Source organism: Myotis yumanensis, unplaced genomic scaffold (assembly GCF_028538775.1).
Source record: "Myotis yumanensis isolate MYYU_CA2020_CCGP unplaced genomic scaffold, mMyoYum1.0.hap1 SCAF_1, whole genome shotgun sequence".
NCBI classification, from domain to species: Eukaryota; Metazoa; Chordata; class Mammalia; order Chiroptera; family Vespertilionidae; genus Myotis; species Myotis yumanensis.
Genome location: NW_027223752.1, coordinates 24,145,711 through 24,164,319, shown reverse-complemented (window position 1 = coordinate 24,164,319; position 18,609 = coordinate 24,145,711). Strand labels below are relative to the sequence as shown.

Here is an 18,609-nt window from a genome sequence, read left to right as displayed (position 1 = left end):
CATAATCTCCTTTGTCTTGGGCTTTAGTAAAACTTCCTGGTATTTTGCAGTATAAAATAAAGCTGTATCGGCTCTGGTTTACTGTCTCTCCATCAGAGGATAGCTGTCCCACCTAGCCCCAGCTTTTTCCTTCTATCTCTGTGTCTGTCTCTTTCTTTCATTTTCTCAATCCCCAGCTGCCCCTACTCAGGAACTGGACTGCTCTCTAGCAGTGCTGGACGTGGAAAAGAGAGAAATATTTATAGGAATTGAAGAATAGGGAGAAAGAGTAGAATACTCTTCAGAATCCCCAACTTATAAAATTTTATGCTCTTATTTGGCTATAAACCCTTTTGTGTACCTAATATCAGTTGATGTCATACTAACCAGGCCATAAAATTGTGTGTTCTGTTCAAGAGAGAGAAATGGGATGCCATAAATATATCTTGAACTGAGTAAATTACATATGTAATAAACCTAACTAGGAATAATTAAACAGGCCACTTGTTAACTTGTCAACTTATGGTCACTAATCATGTTAATTGGGTGATGGGCCTTTTTTTAATAAATATTTTTCTTTATGTCTAATCTCATTAAATCTTGTACAGTGACAGATTTTGCTTAGAAATGTTTATTAATAGCTCATTTTCATAGTTCAAAAAGGTATTACAGATGATAATCAGCAGAACAATTAAAAACAAAATCTCAACCTCTACAGAGTTAGCCAGTGTGTAGACTTTATTACATAGGCACATATTTTTTTTTTAAGTAAAGCAATTTTACATAAAATTAATCACAATAGTACAAGAAATTTTCATCAAATGAAGATAGATGATGAATGAAGGAAAATACAAGCCTTGGATCAGCTGAATCATTCATTGGATCTTGGGTCCATCCATCTTGACACATTGAAATTCACTATGGACATTATAAAAATGCAGGGTGAGGAGGGGTGCACTTTTATCATTCTCTGGCTAAAACACTGTCTGTTTAATTTCCTGAACATAGTGAAAATTTCTCCAGGCTCTGTTGGCAGTTGGACACAAAGGTTAAATGAATGTTGGCTTAGGGTCAGAGGAGTTCATAGTCATCTCTTCTGTCACCCGCATACTTTAAAACCCTTAAACACTTTGGCCCAACAGGTTGCTGTTGGGATCTGCACATCTGCTTCCCTAGAACCAAGTGGGGTCGCTGATCTTGAAGCACATGGTACTTAAGGCTTCAGTCACAGTGTGGCTAGATGGCATTCAAAACTAGCATTGAGAGTTTGATCAGAGGCAGAGGATGCGGGAATTTCTTGCTCTGTCCAGTTCGAATGGAGCCATTCCATTTGACCAAATCTAAGTACAAGAAATTAAAATCATACTAACACATACCACAGAAGAGATGCTATTTTGTAGTTTGTACATGTTTGAAAAAATTCAAAAGCTACATTTTTATGTTCCTAGGAGACAGTGTGGATAGGGAGGACTGACCCTTTCATCTCATTTTGCCATAACTGTATGACATAGTCCTAGGATGTTTACTGAGTGGTTTTTCCTCCCTCAATTTCTTCAGTCTTTTGTATAAAAGGATATACCTATAAATCGCTGATCATCCTAACTTACCTTAGTACTTTGGAGGGTTAGACCTACTTCTACTGTAAGTAGTACCCAAATACAACATCTATTTTGGAGAGCTCTCTGCTCTTCCTCACACTCATACATTGTGCTGGGTGATCCCAGTGGACCTTCCCAAGCAGTGTTCCTGTTGATCTTCACCATCCTTTGATCCTCCATATTTATCTATTTCTTTGAAGGCAACTACAAAATAGAGGATTGCAGGGTTTCCTGTGTTTCTATCGTCTGGGCAGATGGTAAAGGATAGAGACATGAAAAGGAAAAAGATGGGCCAGCTGACTTTTCCAATCTTCAAAGTTTAAATGTCTTGGTTCTTAAGACTATGTGAAGAGGACTGTTGACATGAAGTATCACTGACAATGGCACCAAAGGGTATTTTGTGAAATAATCCATAAAACTGGAAAGGACCTGAGGGAACTTTCTTCGCTGAGGTTACTGAAGCCCAATTGGGAAAATTGCAAGTCACTGAACATGCAATTCATGCAATCCATGACAATGTCCTTTAAAGATTCATAGAAACCCCAATTTTAATCCCACCAATGAGTTTACACCAGCAATCCTCAGTGTCCTTGTGTTTGGCTGTAGCTCCCTTTAGGGAAGCTGGCTGCTAGCACAGCACCTTGACCAAAGTAGACACTTGATAAATACTCGTTGACTTGAACTAATTCTATTGTGTATCCCTGCTATGCAATCTGTTATTTTTCTTAGGGCTCCTTACTTTTCAGGGATAGCCTCAAGTCCAGGAATTTGAGGCTTGATGGCCAGTGCTATATTTGTCATCTCTCTCTATTCTCATTCATATTGAAAATCTATTTTTTGGAGTCTGTTTTTAAATAGCTTTTCATGACATACAATGGTTATCTACCTCTCTCCAGGAACTACTGAACATATCACTATGGATAGTGTCTTTACAAGGCCTGGAATTGCAAGGTCAGAGATTCTTTTTCAATTCTCAAAATAAAAACCAAGAACTAGACTCTCAATCAGATTTGCTAAGGCACACTAGAAGAAATGAAACAATTCTGTTTTCTTGCTTTAGCTAATACATGGGAAAACATTATTGATACGCACACTTATTTTTCTATGTTTATGACTGCCTCATATGTCTCATTCACTTTTAATTCCTTAAATACATAAAATGAGTCATAATATCCAAAGCAAGTTTCATTTCTAAAGAGCATAATGAAGAAATGGTGATTTGTAAAGAAATGGCACTTAGACCTTGGTGATGTTTTGAAAACAGCTTTAGAACTCAGGAGAGCCTCACTGGTGTGGCTCAGTGGTTGAGCATCCACTGATGAACCAGGAGGTCATGGTTCAATTCCTGGTCAGGGCACATGCCTGGATTGCAGGCTCAATCCCCAGTGTGGGGTGTGCAGGAGGCAGCCAATCAACGATTCTCTCATCATTGATGTTTTTTTCTCTCTCTCCTTCTCCCTTCCTCTCTCTGAAATCAATAAAAAATAAAACAATGTTTTTGTTTTAAAAAGGTAATTTGCCCAACTGTGTTTTCTGTGTAGGTGACTAGCAAAACACTAGGTCTGGAAATATATAGTATTATATTCCCCAAGCCTCTAAAGGCTACCTTTAATCAGTTTCCCCAAAATAGTAGAGGAAAAACAAATTTTATGAAATCAAAGTGCTAGGTTTTTAAATATTAATAACTTGCTTGCTGAATCTAAAGACAGCATGGAAGGGATTTTCCCAGCCCTTGGTTAAAAAAAAAAAGTGCAGGTGAAAGCATGAAGCAATCAGAATTGAGCCAGTGGGGATACAAGGTCCAACAAGCAATACACATGTGATGCTAATAGGTGAGGCAGAGCTCTTGAGAGGGCGTGTGGATGTTAACCTTGGGTAAGGAAGGTGCCGGAATGACCTTCACCTTGCTAGGTCTTCAATTCACCTTGATGTTTTTATGAGGAATCTCATGTGCCTTTAGTACAAGTGGGGAAGGGAAATACTGTGGAACCCTCACTTGACACCACTCACTGGGGGACCCTGCTATATTTCAAAGAGCATGAAAACCACTCCTAGAGTCAGAGAGCCCTATTACTACTATATGTAGAAGGGATCTTAGTCATCAGCTCAAATCCAATGTAAGAGAACCTTTTGAAGCATCTGGGAGAGATCATTATTTTAACTTTTGCCTGAGCATTTGCAGCAACAGGAAATTTTGCTATTGAGTCCATTCCTCTTTAAAACAACTCTTATTAGAAAACTTTCTTATATTTGAAGCAAACATCTGTCCTGTATCAAGTTTCCCTTTGTTCCTATTTTTGCCCTTTGAAGCTACACAGAATAAGTCTAAGTACTCTCCTATTTTATAACTCAACAGAAATTTTAATGCACCTATTATATCATTTCCTCCTTTCCTGCACTTCCTTTTCAGCTATACCTTCTGTTCTTTAGGGATCTATTCCCCTGTTCCTTGTATAATCAGACCCTTCACAACCCTGGCCACCTGTCTCTGGACACAATCAATGTATTAATGTCTCTCTCAAAATATAGTACCCAGAATTGAACCCAACCCTCCATCCAGATGTGGTCTTACCAGTGCAGCTTACAGGGCTCCCTGGACTTCTATTACCACAGGTTGAATGAAATAGCTTTATGAATAGCCACAATATACTCCTGATTCAAAACTGAACTCCTATTTCCATAAGAAAACATTTCTACATGAACTGCTGTGAAACCATGACTTTCCAACACTCTTCCCATCAACACACACACACACACACACACACACACACAATATACACACACATCCACAAATACACAACACAGATACCATGCTGTTCTTAGAGGGTTGCATTTAAGAAAACTCAAAATATATTTTTTCATTAATATTCAATTTCATCTTTTTAATTTCAGTCTTATGCTCAGGTATTTCAAAAAATTATAATGATTCCTATATCCTAGTGTCAGTACATCATTAGAATTCAGTGACTATTCATTGAATAAGTTAATCCTGAATCGGTTGGTCAACAGACTAGATATATGTCTATTTCTGTGTCATCTACAAATCTGATCAATATGCTCTCTGTCCCCCTCTTCCATTCTTCATGGATATACAGAAAGGCAGAGACAGGCTGTCTTTGAATTGTTGAGCAGGTATCCCCTTCGGGATGGCTGATGTAGCTTCTTGTGTGGTAAGAAAACACCAACGTACAAATAAGAAGCAGAGGTGCAGAATGTGAGCCGGAACGGATGAAGGCAAAGAAGATTGAGTGTCCCAGACTCTTAAAATCTATGTTTAAAAAGTATGGCTTTCCCACCATCTCTACCCTAGAGTCTTCTGCCTTTTAGATCTATTACAATACTGTGCTTGTCAAACTCTGAATTTCTGGGAAAAGCTCATACAAGCTCAGTTTTAAAACAGCTTTGAAATGATCTCTTCAGCATACGTTTCCTGAAAAGTCCGAGTTACAGAGACATGTGCTCTCTATTGGCTATGAGGTATAAAAAGAGCTCCCAAATGCCTGAGGTATAACATATATATCCACTTGTTTCAGAAATCAGAAATGGCCTATATTTTTCAATGTGAATTTGGGAATTCACTGAGATTGAAGCTGTCTCCTGAATTGAATATAACCTTACAATGAATGTCCCTTTTCCCCAGAATGAAGAAAAATAAGGAAAGCATCATTTTTGCTTTCCTTTCAACGGCCACCCTTTGCAGAATGTGGGGCTAATCACAGAATAAAAGAGTATCTTCCTGTGCCTTTTTCCCATCCTGTGACCAAAACCTTAGAGAGACAGAAAAAGTGTTTCATTCAAAACAGTCTAGAATCTCGAAAACGTCTGTTGCATAGTGTTCATATACAAAGAATGGAGACACCTGCGAAAGGACTAGGAAACCTAAAGAGGAAATTTGTTTTGTACCTTTTCTGAACCTTTTCTGGAGGGAGTGACAGAGATGGGTTCTTAATTAACCTCTCAAGACCGGGTTTTCCAGAAATTCATGTAAATGACAGAAGAACACCGGAAGGAAATCATGCCAACACTGATGCGGAGGTTCTTTTCCTGACTCTCCTAGTCACAACAAACCACACCCAAGTGCTGTGAGATAAGCAGAGGCAGAGGCGGCTTAATGAGGAAGCTCCAAGCCAGGTGAACCAGCTGCTTCAGGCAGGCAGAGCCTCTCCGCAGCCGCCGCCTCGGGTCTCCTGTTCACATATAGGCAACTACAGACAGGAAGGTCCGATACACTGCTCCCAGCATGGGGTAGTCATGTAGGTACTGACTTGAACTTCAGCTATTAGGAAGATGTCCTATTGGAACTCTCAGGTCACGGCCTCTCAGCGAGGCTTTGTCACTGGACCCCACACTCCTTGGGGTTTTCCACTTCCTCTCCTTCAAAGTCTGGCTTCAAACTCTTTTTTTGCTCAATCTCCACCTGTCAGGAATAAAAGTTGGAGAGAAATATCAGAAGAGAAAACATCCCAAGAAATAAATAAACCAAGAGAGAATACCTCACTGGGTTTAGATTCCTTGTGATTTTGTCATGTTTTGGGGTTCCCTGGTGCCATTTGCCCCGTGTCTATGATGATTCTCTCTGTGCACAGACTCTTCACTTGGTGTGGGATTCCCTCTCCCTCACTGTCCACCTGGAAGATTCTTATTCTTCGTCTTGCACAGCTGCTCAAAGGTCATCTCTTCTGTGAAGCTATTCTTGATTCTTTAGGTAGAGTGAGGCGCTCCCCGGTGCGTATTCCCACTGTACCTTCTACACTGCACCATGGGCTCCATAGGACAAGGGCTGGCCCTAGTCACTACTGCATCCCAGTAATGTAGGCATATAGCAGGCAAGCACAGAGGTTGATAAATGAATGGCTTCCTTTGCAATTGGCTGTTTACACTCTCCATTACTGTATCTCTTTAAAAAAGTTTCCAAGCTGATAAGTATTACAGTGTTTTCAGTTCTACCCATATTGTCTGCAAAACACTGTAGCTGTAATTGTCAAGGAATCAGAAATTAATCTTGCCCTGAAAGCGACACACTTCAACCGGAGCCTTGGGTAAGCCTGGCAGGGGATCCTTCAAGCTAGGAAGCTTCATAATTAAAGCTGCTTTCCTCAACACCAAAGTGGACATTTATGACGAGGGGAAAAAGTCAAGACAGAACAGTTGACTAGGGCAGCGATTTGCTGCAAGAATTTTTAAAACACGCAGTACCTGACTATTTAGTCGGGCACTGACCTCCTTTCCCTTAGACTGTCAAATAAAATAATGACAACAGTCAACACAAAAATAGCTGTCTGGTGTGAATGAATCAAAATTATATCTATTTTTTGTCAGATCTGCAAAAAAAATATGTTTTTTGGTGTGCCACAGAATTTTAGTAATTAGTTTGTGTGCCATGAGATGACAAAGGTTGAAAATTCCATGTCTGAGGAAAGTGCTGTTTCTTTTTTTTTCTGGCCACAAGATGGAGTATGTGTTCTTTTTGGTAGACCACACAACTAAGGAGGCAATTAAAAACCAATAAATGACCATATTATTCTAAGGATATTATTATGAATAGAAAATTATTAAGCCACTTTGCAAAATCCTTTTTCAAAAGCCATTTCCCATCCCTGGCATTAATATCCTCCCACTGAATCGCTAACTCCCCCGGATATAGTCACCATTCGTGTCAGCACACCCCAGCTTGGTGTCTGTCCTCCTTCCACAGCCTGATCCTGTTACTAATCTAGAAGCTGGTTGGGCTTTTGAGTTCTGTCCTGTGACAGCCCAGTGACCAGGTCATGAATGTCCTAACTTTACTCAGACCCACATCATCAACTCCTGTGGCTGCAATGTATGCTTTGGGCTAGCACTTTCCTGACACTCCTCTTGATTTCCAAATTGACTACTCTGCAACATAAATTACATTATGAATGGATAATAAAATCCCTTTATCCCAGTCCTCTTTTTTATGTTGTTGTTTATGATGACATTATATTCTCCTCTTTCATCAGCTTCCTTATTTTTTTCCCAACCTTCCTCTTGCCCACAGAGAGATTGTTCCTTTACATCAGAGCAGACTCGCCCATGGCTATGTACCATGGCGAGCCGCCTCCAAGGAGGTAAGAGAACACTGCACCCAGCGCAGGCACTGCTAAAAGGAATGAGGGGGGAGGGGGGAAGGGGGAGGGGGAACATCAGCCAGATGCCTCCCGGGCTACCTGGTAGCTGTAGTGTGCGGAATAATTGACCCACTTCCTGACGTCAGTCTTGTCTTCCACAGAGATGGATCTTACAGCAGCTTTGGAGGCCGAAGTGGTGGGCATGCTGAACTCGACAGTCACGTGATTGGCAAATCTGGAAGGCACTTCCCGGTCCGAGCCAAGTTCAAGGTGGCAGAAGAAACAGTGTGGGTGACCAGAAGCTATGAAACAAAGATAAAGAATCTACAGATCAGGTTCTTTGGGGAGGAAGTGGAAGAGCCACCTCAGTAACAAAGGAGGCCTGGAGGCCTGGCCAGTGTGGCTCAGCTGGTTGGAGCATAGTCCTGTACACTGGAAGGTCGCATTCCTGGTTAGGGCACATACCCAGGTTGCAGGTTTGATACCCAGTCCAGGTGTGTAAGGGATCGATGTTTCTCTCTCACATCAATGATTGTTTCTCTCTCCCCTTTCCTCTCTCTAAAATCAATTAAAACAACAACAACATATCTCAGGTGAGGATTTAAACACACACACAAAACAACAAAGGAGGCCTGGAAGTCTTTCGGAGGGGCCAGCTGTGAGCAGAGGCTTTGCCTCTGCAGAAATTGCTCCGACCCTCTGATACAACACTATCTGATGACAGTAGCCTGGTATCCTAGCAATGGAACCATGGCTGAGAAGCAGAGGTCATTCTGCCTGCTCACATCAGGGTGACATGTGAGCACAGCACAAACACTAGGAAATGGGGGCTGTAGATTGGCAGAGAGGAATAAAAGGGCTTAGCACTTAACACCTAATAAAACACCAGTGACAGCCACCTGGAGCAAAATCGATTTCCTTTGAAAGATAAATTGAATTTTCTTTCTTTTTTTTTTTTTTAAATTGAATCTTTATTGTTCAGATTATTACATTAGTTACTCTTTTTTCCCACCATAACTCCCCTCCACCCAGTTCCCACCCCACCCACCGCCCTCACTCCCCAACCACTGTCCTAATCCATAGGTGCACGATTATTGTCCAATCTCTTCCCTCACCCCCCACATCCCTTCCCCCCGCCCAAGAATAGTCAGTCCATTCCCATTCTATGTCCCTGATTCTATTATAATCACCAGTTCATACTGTTCATCAGATTATTTATTCACTTGATTTTTAGATTCACTTGTTGATAGATGTGTATTTGTTGTTCATAATTTGTATCTTTACCTTTTTCTTCTTCTTCCTCTTCTTAAAGCATACGTTTCAGCATTTCATATAATACTGGTTTGGTGGTGATGAACTCCTTTAGCTTTTTCTTATCTGTGAAGCTCTTTATCTGACCTTCAATTCTGAATGATAGCTTTGCTGGATACAGTATAGTCTTGGTTGTAGGTTCTTGGTATTCATCACTTTGAATATTTCTTGCCACTCCCTTCTGGCTTGCAAAGTTTCTGTTGAGAAATCAGCTGACAGTCGTATGGGTACTCCCTTGTAGGTAACTGATTTTCTTTCTCTTGCTGCTTTTAGGATTCTCTCTTTGTCTTTTGCTCTTGGCATTTTAATTATGATGTGTCTTGGTGTGGTCCTCTTTGGATTCCTTTTGTTTGGGGTCCTCTGTGCTTCCTGGACTTGTAAGTCTCTTTCACCAGGTAGGAAGTTTTCTGTCATTATTTCTTCAAATAGGTTTTCAATATCTTGCTCTCTCTCATCTTCTGGCACCCCTATAATTCGGATGTTGGTACGATTGAAGCTGTCCCAGAGGCTCCTTACACTATCTTCGTATTTTTGGATTCTTTTTTCATTTTGCTTTTCTGGTTGGGTGTTTTTTGCTTCTTCGTATTTCAAATCTTTGACTTGATTCTTGCGATCCTCTGGTCTGCTGTTGGGAGTCTGTATAATATTCTTTATTTCAGTCAGTGTATGTTTAATTTCTAGTTGGTTCTTTATCACAACATCAAGGGTTTCACCAGTCTTCTTGAAGATCTCACAACATTTATCAGCAGTCTCACCAGCCTTCTTGAAGATCTCACATTTATCGGCGGCTTCTAGACAGCTCTTTAAAGACCTTAAAAGTGTGGTTTTGAACTCTATATCCAGCAGTTTGCTTTCCTCCAATTCTGTCGTTTGTGTCCTATTTCTTTGTCTCGGCATTTTTTATGCTTCGCTGTGTCGATAGAGTGCCTTTCTGTGCTAAGTGTCCCAATTACCTAAGGTAGACACTCTTGGTGCACCCCCTTGTGGGCTTTGTGCACAGTCTTGTAATTAAGCCTTGATTGTTGTAGTTATCACTGGGAGGAATTGACCTCCAGGCCAATTGGCTGTGAGAATCAGCTGTGTCTGCAGTGGGAGAACTACTGTGCTGGAGACACCCCTCTGGGGCTAGACTTGCTTCAATGGGGCTTTGGTGCTCACTGAGTCTGCCCCCTGAGTGTGTCTTTTATGGTTCCACGGAGCTGCAAACTGGATGGTCCCACTCTGACCTCTGGGCTTCCTGGCTCCTGGATCTCTAGGGAGGTGCTAATCTAGCCTTTGCCTGAGGCTATCCAGCAAAAGTCTCCCTGCAGGGCTTGGGTGGGGCGGGTCCCACGGGATCAACAAGCCGGAGTTAGCAATTATGGCTGCTCTCAGTCTTGCCCTCAGAGACTCTGCTTCTCAGTGTCCCATTAATCGCTGCAAGCCCCTCGGAGAGAAAGCTGCCCTTGGGTTCTGACCGATGCCAGACAGTCCCGCTTCTCCAGTATGAGTCTGGGTCCCTAGAGACTCGCCCGGAACTGGAGCTCAGAGCCTGAGACTCCCTCCCGATTGAAAACGACAACTGTGCCCTCAGCCGCCAGTCTGCTCCGCACCCACCTCCGCACCTTAGTATTTCACCTCTGCACTGCGCCTCCTCTGATTCTCGGTATGCTTTTCTCTTTCCTTCTAGTTGTAGAATTTCCACTCAGCCAGCCTTCCTGTGGTTCTGGATGATGTCCATTCCATCTTTTAGTTGTATTTTTGAAGTGGTTGTGCGAAGCAGCAATCTCCGGTGTTTACCTATGCCGCCATCTTGGTTTCTCAAAGATAAATTGAATTTTCTTAATAGCATTTCATATTTTTAAAAAAATGTTTTTGGCCTGCTTTTGTGGGTGAATGACATATGAAAATGACAGCGCCTTTATAAGCACATTTACACTAGGGAAGCGCAGCAAACACTGGAGAGCACACAGACTAAGAGTCAGCAAGCATCCCTGGATTTGACGTCCAGCTCTCCCGCTAAGCAGCAGAGATCCTGCACCCAAGTCCTTTATTCTCTCCAGGCCTCAGTTCTTCATCTGTAAAGTAGGGCAGCTGGGTAGGCGGGCATGGGGCGGTGAGGGGTGGGGGTGGGGGAGCAGTGGTAGTAGGAAAGGGTGGACTGGACAATGCTAAGCATAAACCCTTCCTATTCTTTGATTCTATTCATCTATGGGTCATTCTACTGTACTTGGATAGTAAACTCAAGGTTGGATTTTCATGGAGAATTATTACTAGGTATTTGAGGGGAAAGGGTTAGAGCTTATTTCTGTGACTGTCACTCATGAAGCTCTGTGGTCGTCATCATTCATCAGATGCAGCAGGACATTTGTTGAGTGCTCTGTGCCAGGTTCTGTGCTGAATGTTTTCCATTCTGCAGATTCTCTCACAGTCGCTTTGTAACAGAATCTGGAGGTCATAACATTATATTCTACTGCAAAGAAGCAGAGCTGAGACCTGACTGAGCCCAGCCATCTGACCCCAAATTGTTTTAACCACTCTGTCTGAGTCATAACCTCTTGTTTCCAAATCTTAAGACCAGGTCTTTGGGGTGACAAGGTCTACGGAGTGACAACGTCTGCAGGGGAAGTCAGCTATAAGAACCCACACATAGCAACTCGCTACAGAGAAACAATGTTACACGGCTTTGATTTCATTACCTAACAGAAACAGCCCTTAGTTATCTGAGTTTTCCCAAATAAACAATTCCAAGTTCCTTTATTGGTCTGGGAGGGACTTTTTAATCTCAGTAAGCGAGGCCCTCCACACACCCTCTCTCCAAGGAAAACATTACAGAGTGAAGTATTTGTTTTGCTCTGTTCCACAAATGTGAAATGTTTCACTGGTTCTTTCTAAAGAGTAAAACTTTAGGAAATTAATTGAAAAATTTGCACTGGTATTAGGAAAGGAATTTAAGATACATGTAATAGTAAAAATTATATTATTTAAAAAGACATTCATTTTTTAAAATATATATATTTTTTATTTATATATATTTTTTTATTGATTTCCAAGAGGAAGGGAGAGGGAGAGAGAGCTAAAAACATCCATGATGAGAGAGAATCATTGATCGGCTGCCTCCTGCACGCCCCCTACTGGGGATCAAGCCCGCAACCTGGGCATGTGCCCTTGACCAGAATCGAACCTGGGACCCTTCAGTCCGCAGGCCAACACTCTATCAACTGAGCCAAACCAGCTAGGGTGACATTCATTTTTTTAAAAAATTGTGTGCCACAGATGTAATTATATAGCTATCATATATTGAGCATTTATTATAGGCCAGAGACTGTGCCAACCACTTAAAAGCATTTTCTAATTTCATTCTTAATGGGTTAGGTATTAATAACCCTATTTTATAGATGAGGAAAATGAGATTTCTCTGAGAGGGTTAAGTAAATTGCCTGAGGTCACAGAGTCATTAAGTTGTAGTACTGGGAATAAAACAGACCTGACTCTAAATTATGCTGAAACTTCTCTCAATGTACTGCTGTAGATTTAAATCACTTCAACGTATATAGAGGAGTTTCTAATTTCATTCAATAGCAACCTGAAAAACAGTTTTACATAAGGACCCTTATTTACACATTTTGAGTATCGAGAAATCATTACTGTCCACAAAACTGACCCTTTTCTGTCACCCCACCAAAGTGTATTCACAGCTAACTCTCTAAGAACAACATTCTTTCTTGATTCCCAGCATCAACTAATGGATGTGTAGGGCTGGTGAACAGATAGGGAAGTACAATTTTGAAAGCTAGTGTGGTTTAATTTATGGTTATGAGCTAATGAGCCCATGCATCATGTCATCTTCCTGGATGGATTTGAGAACATTTAACATTACAATTCAGATTTCTATTTGTCATAAATGGGGACTCATGTTGGGTTTGTTTGCACTTGGTCTTATGAGAACTGGAATTCCAGCAAAGAAAGCTACCTGGGCAGGACAGAATGTTTTGTTTCCTGGTGGAGAATCCGGGAAAGCAGCAGGATTGGTGCTTTGTTCCGGTGCCTTCTAGGATTAAGAAAAACTTGGGAATAGAGTGGGAGGGGTCCTGTAGAATGCAGAGAGATGGGGGCTGCACACGCACATGGCTGGACTGGCTCCCAGTGGCGGCTTGTGAAGTCTTTTGAGGGCTGGGATTGGGACACACCTGCTGTGGCTGAGGCGGTGTGGGCTGCCAGCAAAGCCAGAGGTGCTGCCCTGCTGGCCCATGCTGCCTGTGCTTTGCCTGCCCTGCCCACTGGGGCTGGGGATGCAGGGCCACTGCAGGTGGGAATGGGTGTGCAGAGATTTAGGCTTCCTTCACTGTAAATGGAGGGTGAGGATTATGAAAAGTAATCTACAAAAGGCACCTTCCCAAGGCTGTCTGAAGACCAGGACAGAAGAACTCCAAAAAAGGGACAACTACTAATAGATCATCAATCCTCTGGTTTCTTGGCATGGGATGGGGAGGACAGGACTGGGCGCAGCGAGTACCAGCAATGGTGAGAACCTGCAGTCTCACTGGCGTTCAGATCCTGTACACCTCCAGTTTCCAGGAAAGGGTGCTATCCATTTCCTAAACTGATCCAGAAGTGGCCAGCAGTTTTACAAGAGTCCCTTTTTGGTGGTTTCACTTCTAAATCTATATAACCAAGACAGCAAAAGCAGTAACTGGGATGGGGGGAAGAGGAAATTTCAGTGAGAAACATGCCCAAATATCCCTATGTTTCCCTGTATTTCAAAAATCTTTTACAAATAAGGTTACAGTCATCTGGAAATACATATGTAATATGTAAGCTGTATTTACTTGGCCTTGAGCCTACTGAACACTGCCCGCTGGGAAGCATTAGGAAAGTGTTTGCTGACGACCTATTTTCCCCTGTCCTGGATCCATTCCCATTTCTTCTGGTGACAATCCCCCACGCTCCCTCCCCCCCCCCCCTCCTTTTTGAGAAGTAATCTTCCCCAGCACTGTGTCATCTTGGTGGGCTTGTCGGTCAAAATGCACTGTCCTCCTTGACTCGAGCCAAGTGGCACAAGGACAGAAATTGGCTTGCGATCAGTCCCATTGGCTGCAGCCTGAGGAGACACCATAGTTCCTCCTATCAAGAGCTGTCCTTCCTTCAATTCTGAGCTGCCCAGATCCTTCCAACAGCTTCCTTTTCCTTAAAGCAGCCAGCCAGTCTTTGCGGCTTATAACCCCAAATCCCTCAGGTAATGCTTTCAAATAATTGAGAGAAAGAAGTTTGAAACAAATGGTAGATGTGTGTATACATTGGGAAAACTGCACATCTCAGCCCCCACAGTGGAAATTATTTCAAGTTTGGGTCTATTTGGTGTCGTTTATGTAGAAGCAGCCGTGGTGTTGGGAAAAGAGCCCAGATGTGGCTTTGTGACTTCAGACGAGTCATGTCACCTCCAGGCCCTTAATCTTCTCCTATGCAGAATGATGAGTTGGAGTAAGTTGTCCCCAACATCCCTTCCACCTTGAAAAACCCAACAGTCCCAAAATAAAGTTATCTGAGTCCATGCCTAATAGTACACTCAAGAGCTAAAAATCCCAATAAACGTACACCGGAAGCCTTGTTTTTCCCCATGTCAAGTGTCTAGCAGGTTAAACAGTAACTTTCTCCCTATCTCCTCAGTTGTTTTCCCAAGGCCTCTGTGGCAGAGAATTCAGGCTTTCTCCTTTCCTCCACTAATTCAGAGGGGCCTGTGGCTGAGGTAGAAACACCAGAATACACGGATCTTTCAGGGAGGATGAATTAACAAGCACAAAGAGGAAGACTTTATCTTAAAAGTTCTGTCAGTTTAGAAACAGAGGGTGGCAAATCCAGCCCCAGACACAGAGGTCCAGTTGTCTCCCTGGTCTGCCCTGCTACGCCCAGTGTCTGACACAGCCTGCACGGCTCGGGATGCCTGGAGAGTTGACCAGATCCCATTGCTTCTTGCCACCCCATCGTATTATATTTAGAGTATGATAACAGCCTCTCCACACAGAACAGGAAATGAAGACACAGAACACTGTTAGGATTTCATGGTGAGAATGGAAAGAATATCTTCACAAGAGAAAGACATTCCAATCAAGAGTTCCCCCAAACCGTATTCTCTTTGCTCGGCTAGGATACCCACTTTTGCGATCAGATAAGCCAAGTTTATTATAAACAAGAAGAGAAGTGGTTTAAAAGAGCACAGGATCATGGGCGCACTGCCTGCCACTGGGGTCACCCACACTTACTCTCATAAGTAAGGCTATAGAGCTGACTTGATTGCTCCCTAGTTTTGTGGTTTCGCTGAATCTCACTGGAACCACAAGGAAAGTCAATGCCTCCCGGGCTCATGCAAGCACAAAACCATCCCTGACAGCTGTGAGCAGGCCCGCTAGGGCTGGCCGGCTTTATCTCTTTGTTTAAATCACACATTCCTTCCTCTACTTTTTGTCTGGTAGAATTTCAGCCTTTTTGGACCGTCATATTCTGGCTGGACCTTCCGTCTGATCAGAGGCCATTTCTCCTCTTCCCCTTTCCCAGATCCCAACTCTGAGCTCAAGATGTTATGATTGACAGGCCTTTCACGGCATGGCTGGGATAAAAATATACTCCTCACCTGTACTGCACATATGATCAGCTGTAATGAACCGGCCCTTTTATCTATGCCAGAGCATAGTTTAAAAGGCATCTCTTCAGAACCCAGAAGCCTTCTAGGATCTGGCCATGGATAGCTTCCAGCAGCATAGATAATGTTTTAATGAGTCAGAAAGGAATATAAATTCATAGCTGCCCTGGAAAGCCACTTAGCAGCTCAGTGGAGAAGAATGCAGAGCTTTATGCAAGACGTGTGACCATTCAGGAGGTGAAATGATGGAGCGAAGTGTTTGTTACTTACTTTGCTCAAATATTTTTGCTTTTCTTGTCCCACTCCCCATCCGTCCCCATCCCCATCACACACCAAAACTCAGCACTTCACAGGGAAATAGGATGTGGAACTCTGATCCTGCTGCCTCGGCAACCGGGCAGTGGTTTTCACAGACGAGAACCCTCCACTTACCTGAATTCTTGTCAGGCAGCCGGTTTATCCTCCACACGATGGAGTTGAAGGCATGTTCGTACTTAGCAGTCCCCAGAGTCACTCTCATGACAGGCTCGGAGCCAGACACACTCGTGGAGCCAAAGCTGGCCCCCCGGTTGACCTTGGCTTTCAGAGACTTTTCCCCCAGGACGCTTTCCCTGCGGAAGTTTTTCACCCACTCACTGGGCACAGGGTACCGAACCATCACGTTCTCACAGGGAACCTGAGTGAGGGGGTCACAGTTAGAGGAGAAGCCGGTGGACATCCTCAGCCAGCTCTGCACCTCCACCTCCGCCCCGTTGATGCTGGCGGCCGTCCGGAGCGTGAAAGGCAAGGTCTTCTCGGCAAACACTGTCCTGAACCGCATCAGCTCGAAGCGGCACGCGTCCAAAGGGTTGAACAGGATAACCCGGGAGCTGTTGAACACATCCTCGTCCACACACCCGTGGAAACGGCACTCGTGGAGCTTGATCCACTTGGTGGTGGTGGTCGGCATGATGTCTTGCCGGGAAACGACTTCGTTCCCCTTGACCAGGACGTCGTTGAGGCCCAGGCGGCACTCTGCCAGCCCCGAGAGGAAACTCAGGATGTGGATCCGTGTCAAGACGTGGTGCTGGAGAATCTGGTTGTCCCCTTTGCTCACGAGGGCAGAGAATTCATCTCTGACATCCACGGTAATCTCCTCTTCCAGGTAGTTCAAGCCGACTGTGCTCAAGTCCATGGACAACACGGGCAGGTCCATGAGACGGTCCTGAACCGCACGGATGAAGCTCAGGAAGTCATCGTAATTGGTGGTGCCCAGTTTAATCACTTGTTCCCTCTCGGCGGTGTGGGCGACAGCAGGTTTGGGCTGGTATTTCTTCTTTTCCTTGTACGTGACGCGGTCTATCCGCAGGCTGTGGATCCTGCCATTTTCATCATAGTTTTGGAGCCGGGGTTCTGAAATCTCATGGCAGATCTCCAGCTTGAACTCTCGGAATGGCTTCTCTAGGCCCTGCTCATAATACAGCTGCAGGTAACCAGTATCTGTTAGTCTGATGTAGATGGGTCCCCAGTGTCTGGAGGACATGATGTTTTTCTTCTCAGGGATCCTTAGCATCATTGGCCACCCATCCCTGGGCTGGGAAGGTGCTGAACCAGGCGGGTGGTCGAGTTCGAGCCAGGCTACTGGGTCATCATCAGGCAGTGTCGCACTGCCTAAGTGATCGGGGTCGTCAATTTGGAGTTGTTTGAGTTTTTCAACAGCATCAGAGTGTGACTGGTTTTTGCTTGAGTCATCAAAACTGATGGCATCCTGGTAGATGACAATGAGAGAATCCCTCTGGCTTTTGCCTGTGGTACTAGATGTGGAATTGGTTTGGGAGCGCCTCTCCTGCTCCTCAAAGAAAGCACTGAAAGGGTTGATTGGGGAGGGTTGTACATCCTGGAGAGTCTCATTCAGGAAAGGGTTGGTGGCCCTCCAAGGTGGAGCCTCGGCTATGGGAGGCGGATGGTTTAAGGAGGAAACGTCCAGCTTCTGAACTTTGGAGAAGTTTATCAACGTGCTCTTGGGACGTTCCCTCTTCTTAAATGAGCCGGTTGAGTAATAAGGTACATCTGGGGTCAGAGATGCAATAGATGGCGTGTTTGACTTCAGAGGAGAGGTGATGGGTGGCAAAGGGCAGCTGACTTCATTGTCATCAAAAGTGACCCAGCTGGGGAAACGAGCAGAGGTCACCGGAGTGGCAGCATGCCCATTCATGACAGGACCGCTGGCCTGCCAGCTGATGGCCTCCATGTCTACCTCTTCATCTTCCTGGAGTGAGGACGAGTTGTCTAAAAGAAAAGGAAAACACATGAGGGCTGCTATCCAGGGCACCTAGAAATATGGGAAACTGAGGTATGAGAATGAGGGATGACTAGAATTTTATCTGGAATTCAATAAATTCCAAAGCAGCTCATTACCTGTCTCAAGTGCTTAGTCTGGGCACACATCTCATAATTTTGTAATAAGCACACAAGAAGGGCCTTATGTCCAATACAGTAAGAATACAAATAAGTCTATTGATACAGAAGCACTGGTAGGACCAAGTTCCCTTGCAATTGAACTCTTATACATTCTCACTTTTATGAGTTTCTAGGATAGATTTTTTTCTTTGCTCTAAAGTTTGTATTCTTTTTTTTAAATAAAATTTTATTGATTTCAGAGAGGAAGGGAGAAGAGAGAGATAGAAACATCAATGATGAGAGAGAATCATTGATCGGCTGCATCCTGCATGCCTCCTACTGGGGATTGAGCCCACAACCCAGGCACGTGCCCTTGACTGGAATCGAACCTGGGACCCTTCAGTCTGCAGACTGACACTCAATCCACTGAGCCAAACCAGCTAAGGCAAAAGTTTGTATTCTTAATTTTTAAACACTGAAAACCATCTCCCACATAAAATGGTATAAAGCTGATTTCATTGAATAAAACAAGTTAGTTATCTGGTCTAAGTGATAATATGATTGCAAATAATATAATTGGAGGGATTTCTGCCCAAATGTGATCAATAAACATTGAAGATAAAATGTTAATATCCTT

General features: G+C 43.5%; 1 protein-coding gene across 2 annotated transcripts in view; it reads right to left on the bottom strand.

The window, feature by feature from the left end:
- Positions 1-624: 624 nt before the first annotated feature.
- Positions 625-18,609, bottom strand: part of STON2 (stonin 2) — a 134,217-nt gene continuing 116,232 nt past the window's right edge. For both annotated transcript variants that reach the window (XM_070415525.1, XM_070415535.1), the window contains 3 exons: positions 16,026-17,861; positions 7,766-7,968; positions 625-5,994 (listed from right to left, as the gene is read on the bottom strand). In XM_070415525.1, coding sequence (XP_070271626.1) covers positions 5,911-5,994; positions 7,766-7,968; positions 16,026-17,861 — 2,123 coding nt within the window. In that variant the 3' untranslated portion in view covers positions 625-5,910. The remainder of the gene's footprint in view (positions 5,995-7,765; positions 7,969-16,025; positions 17,862-18,609) is intronic.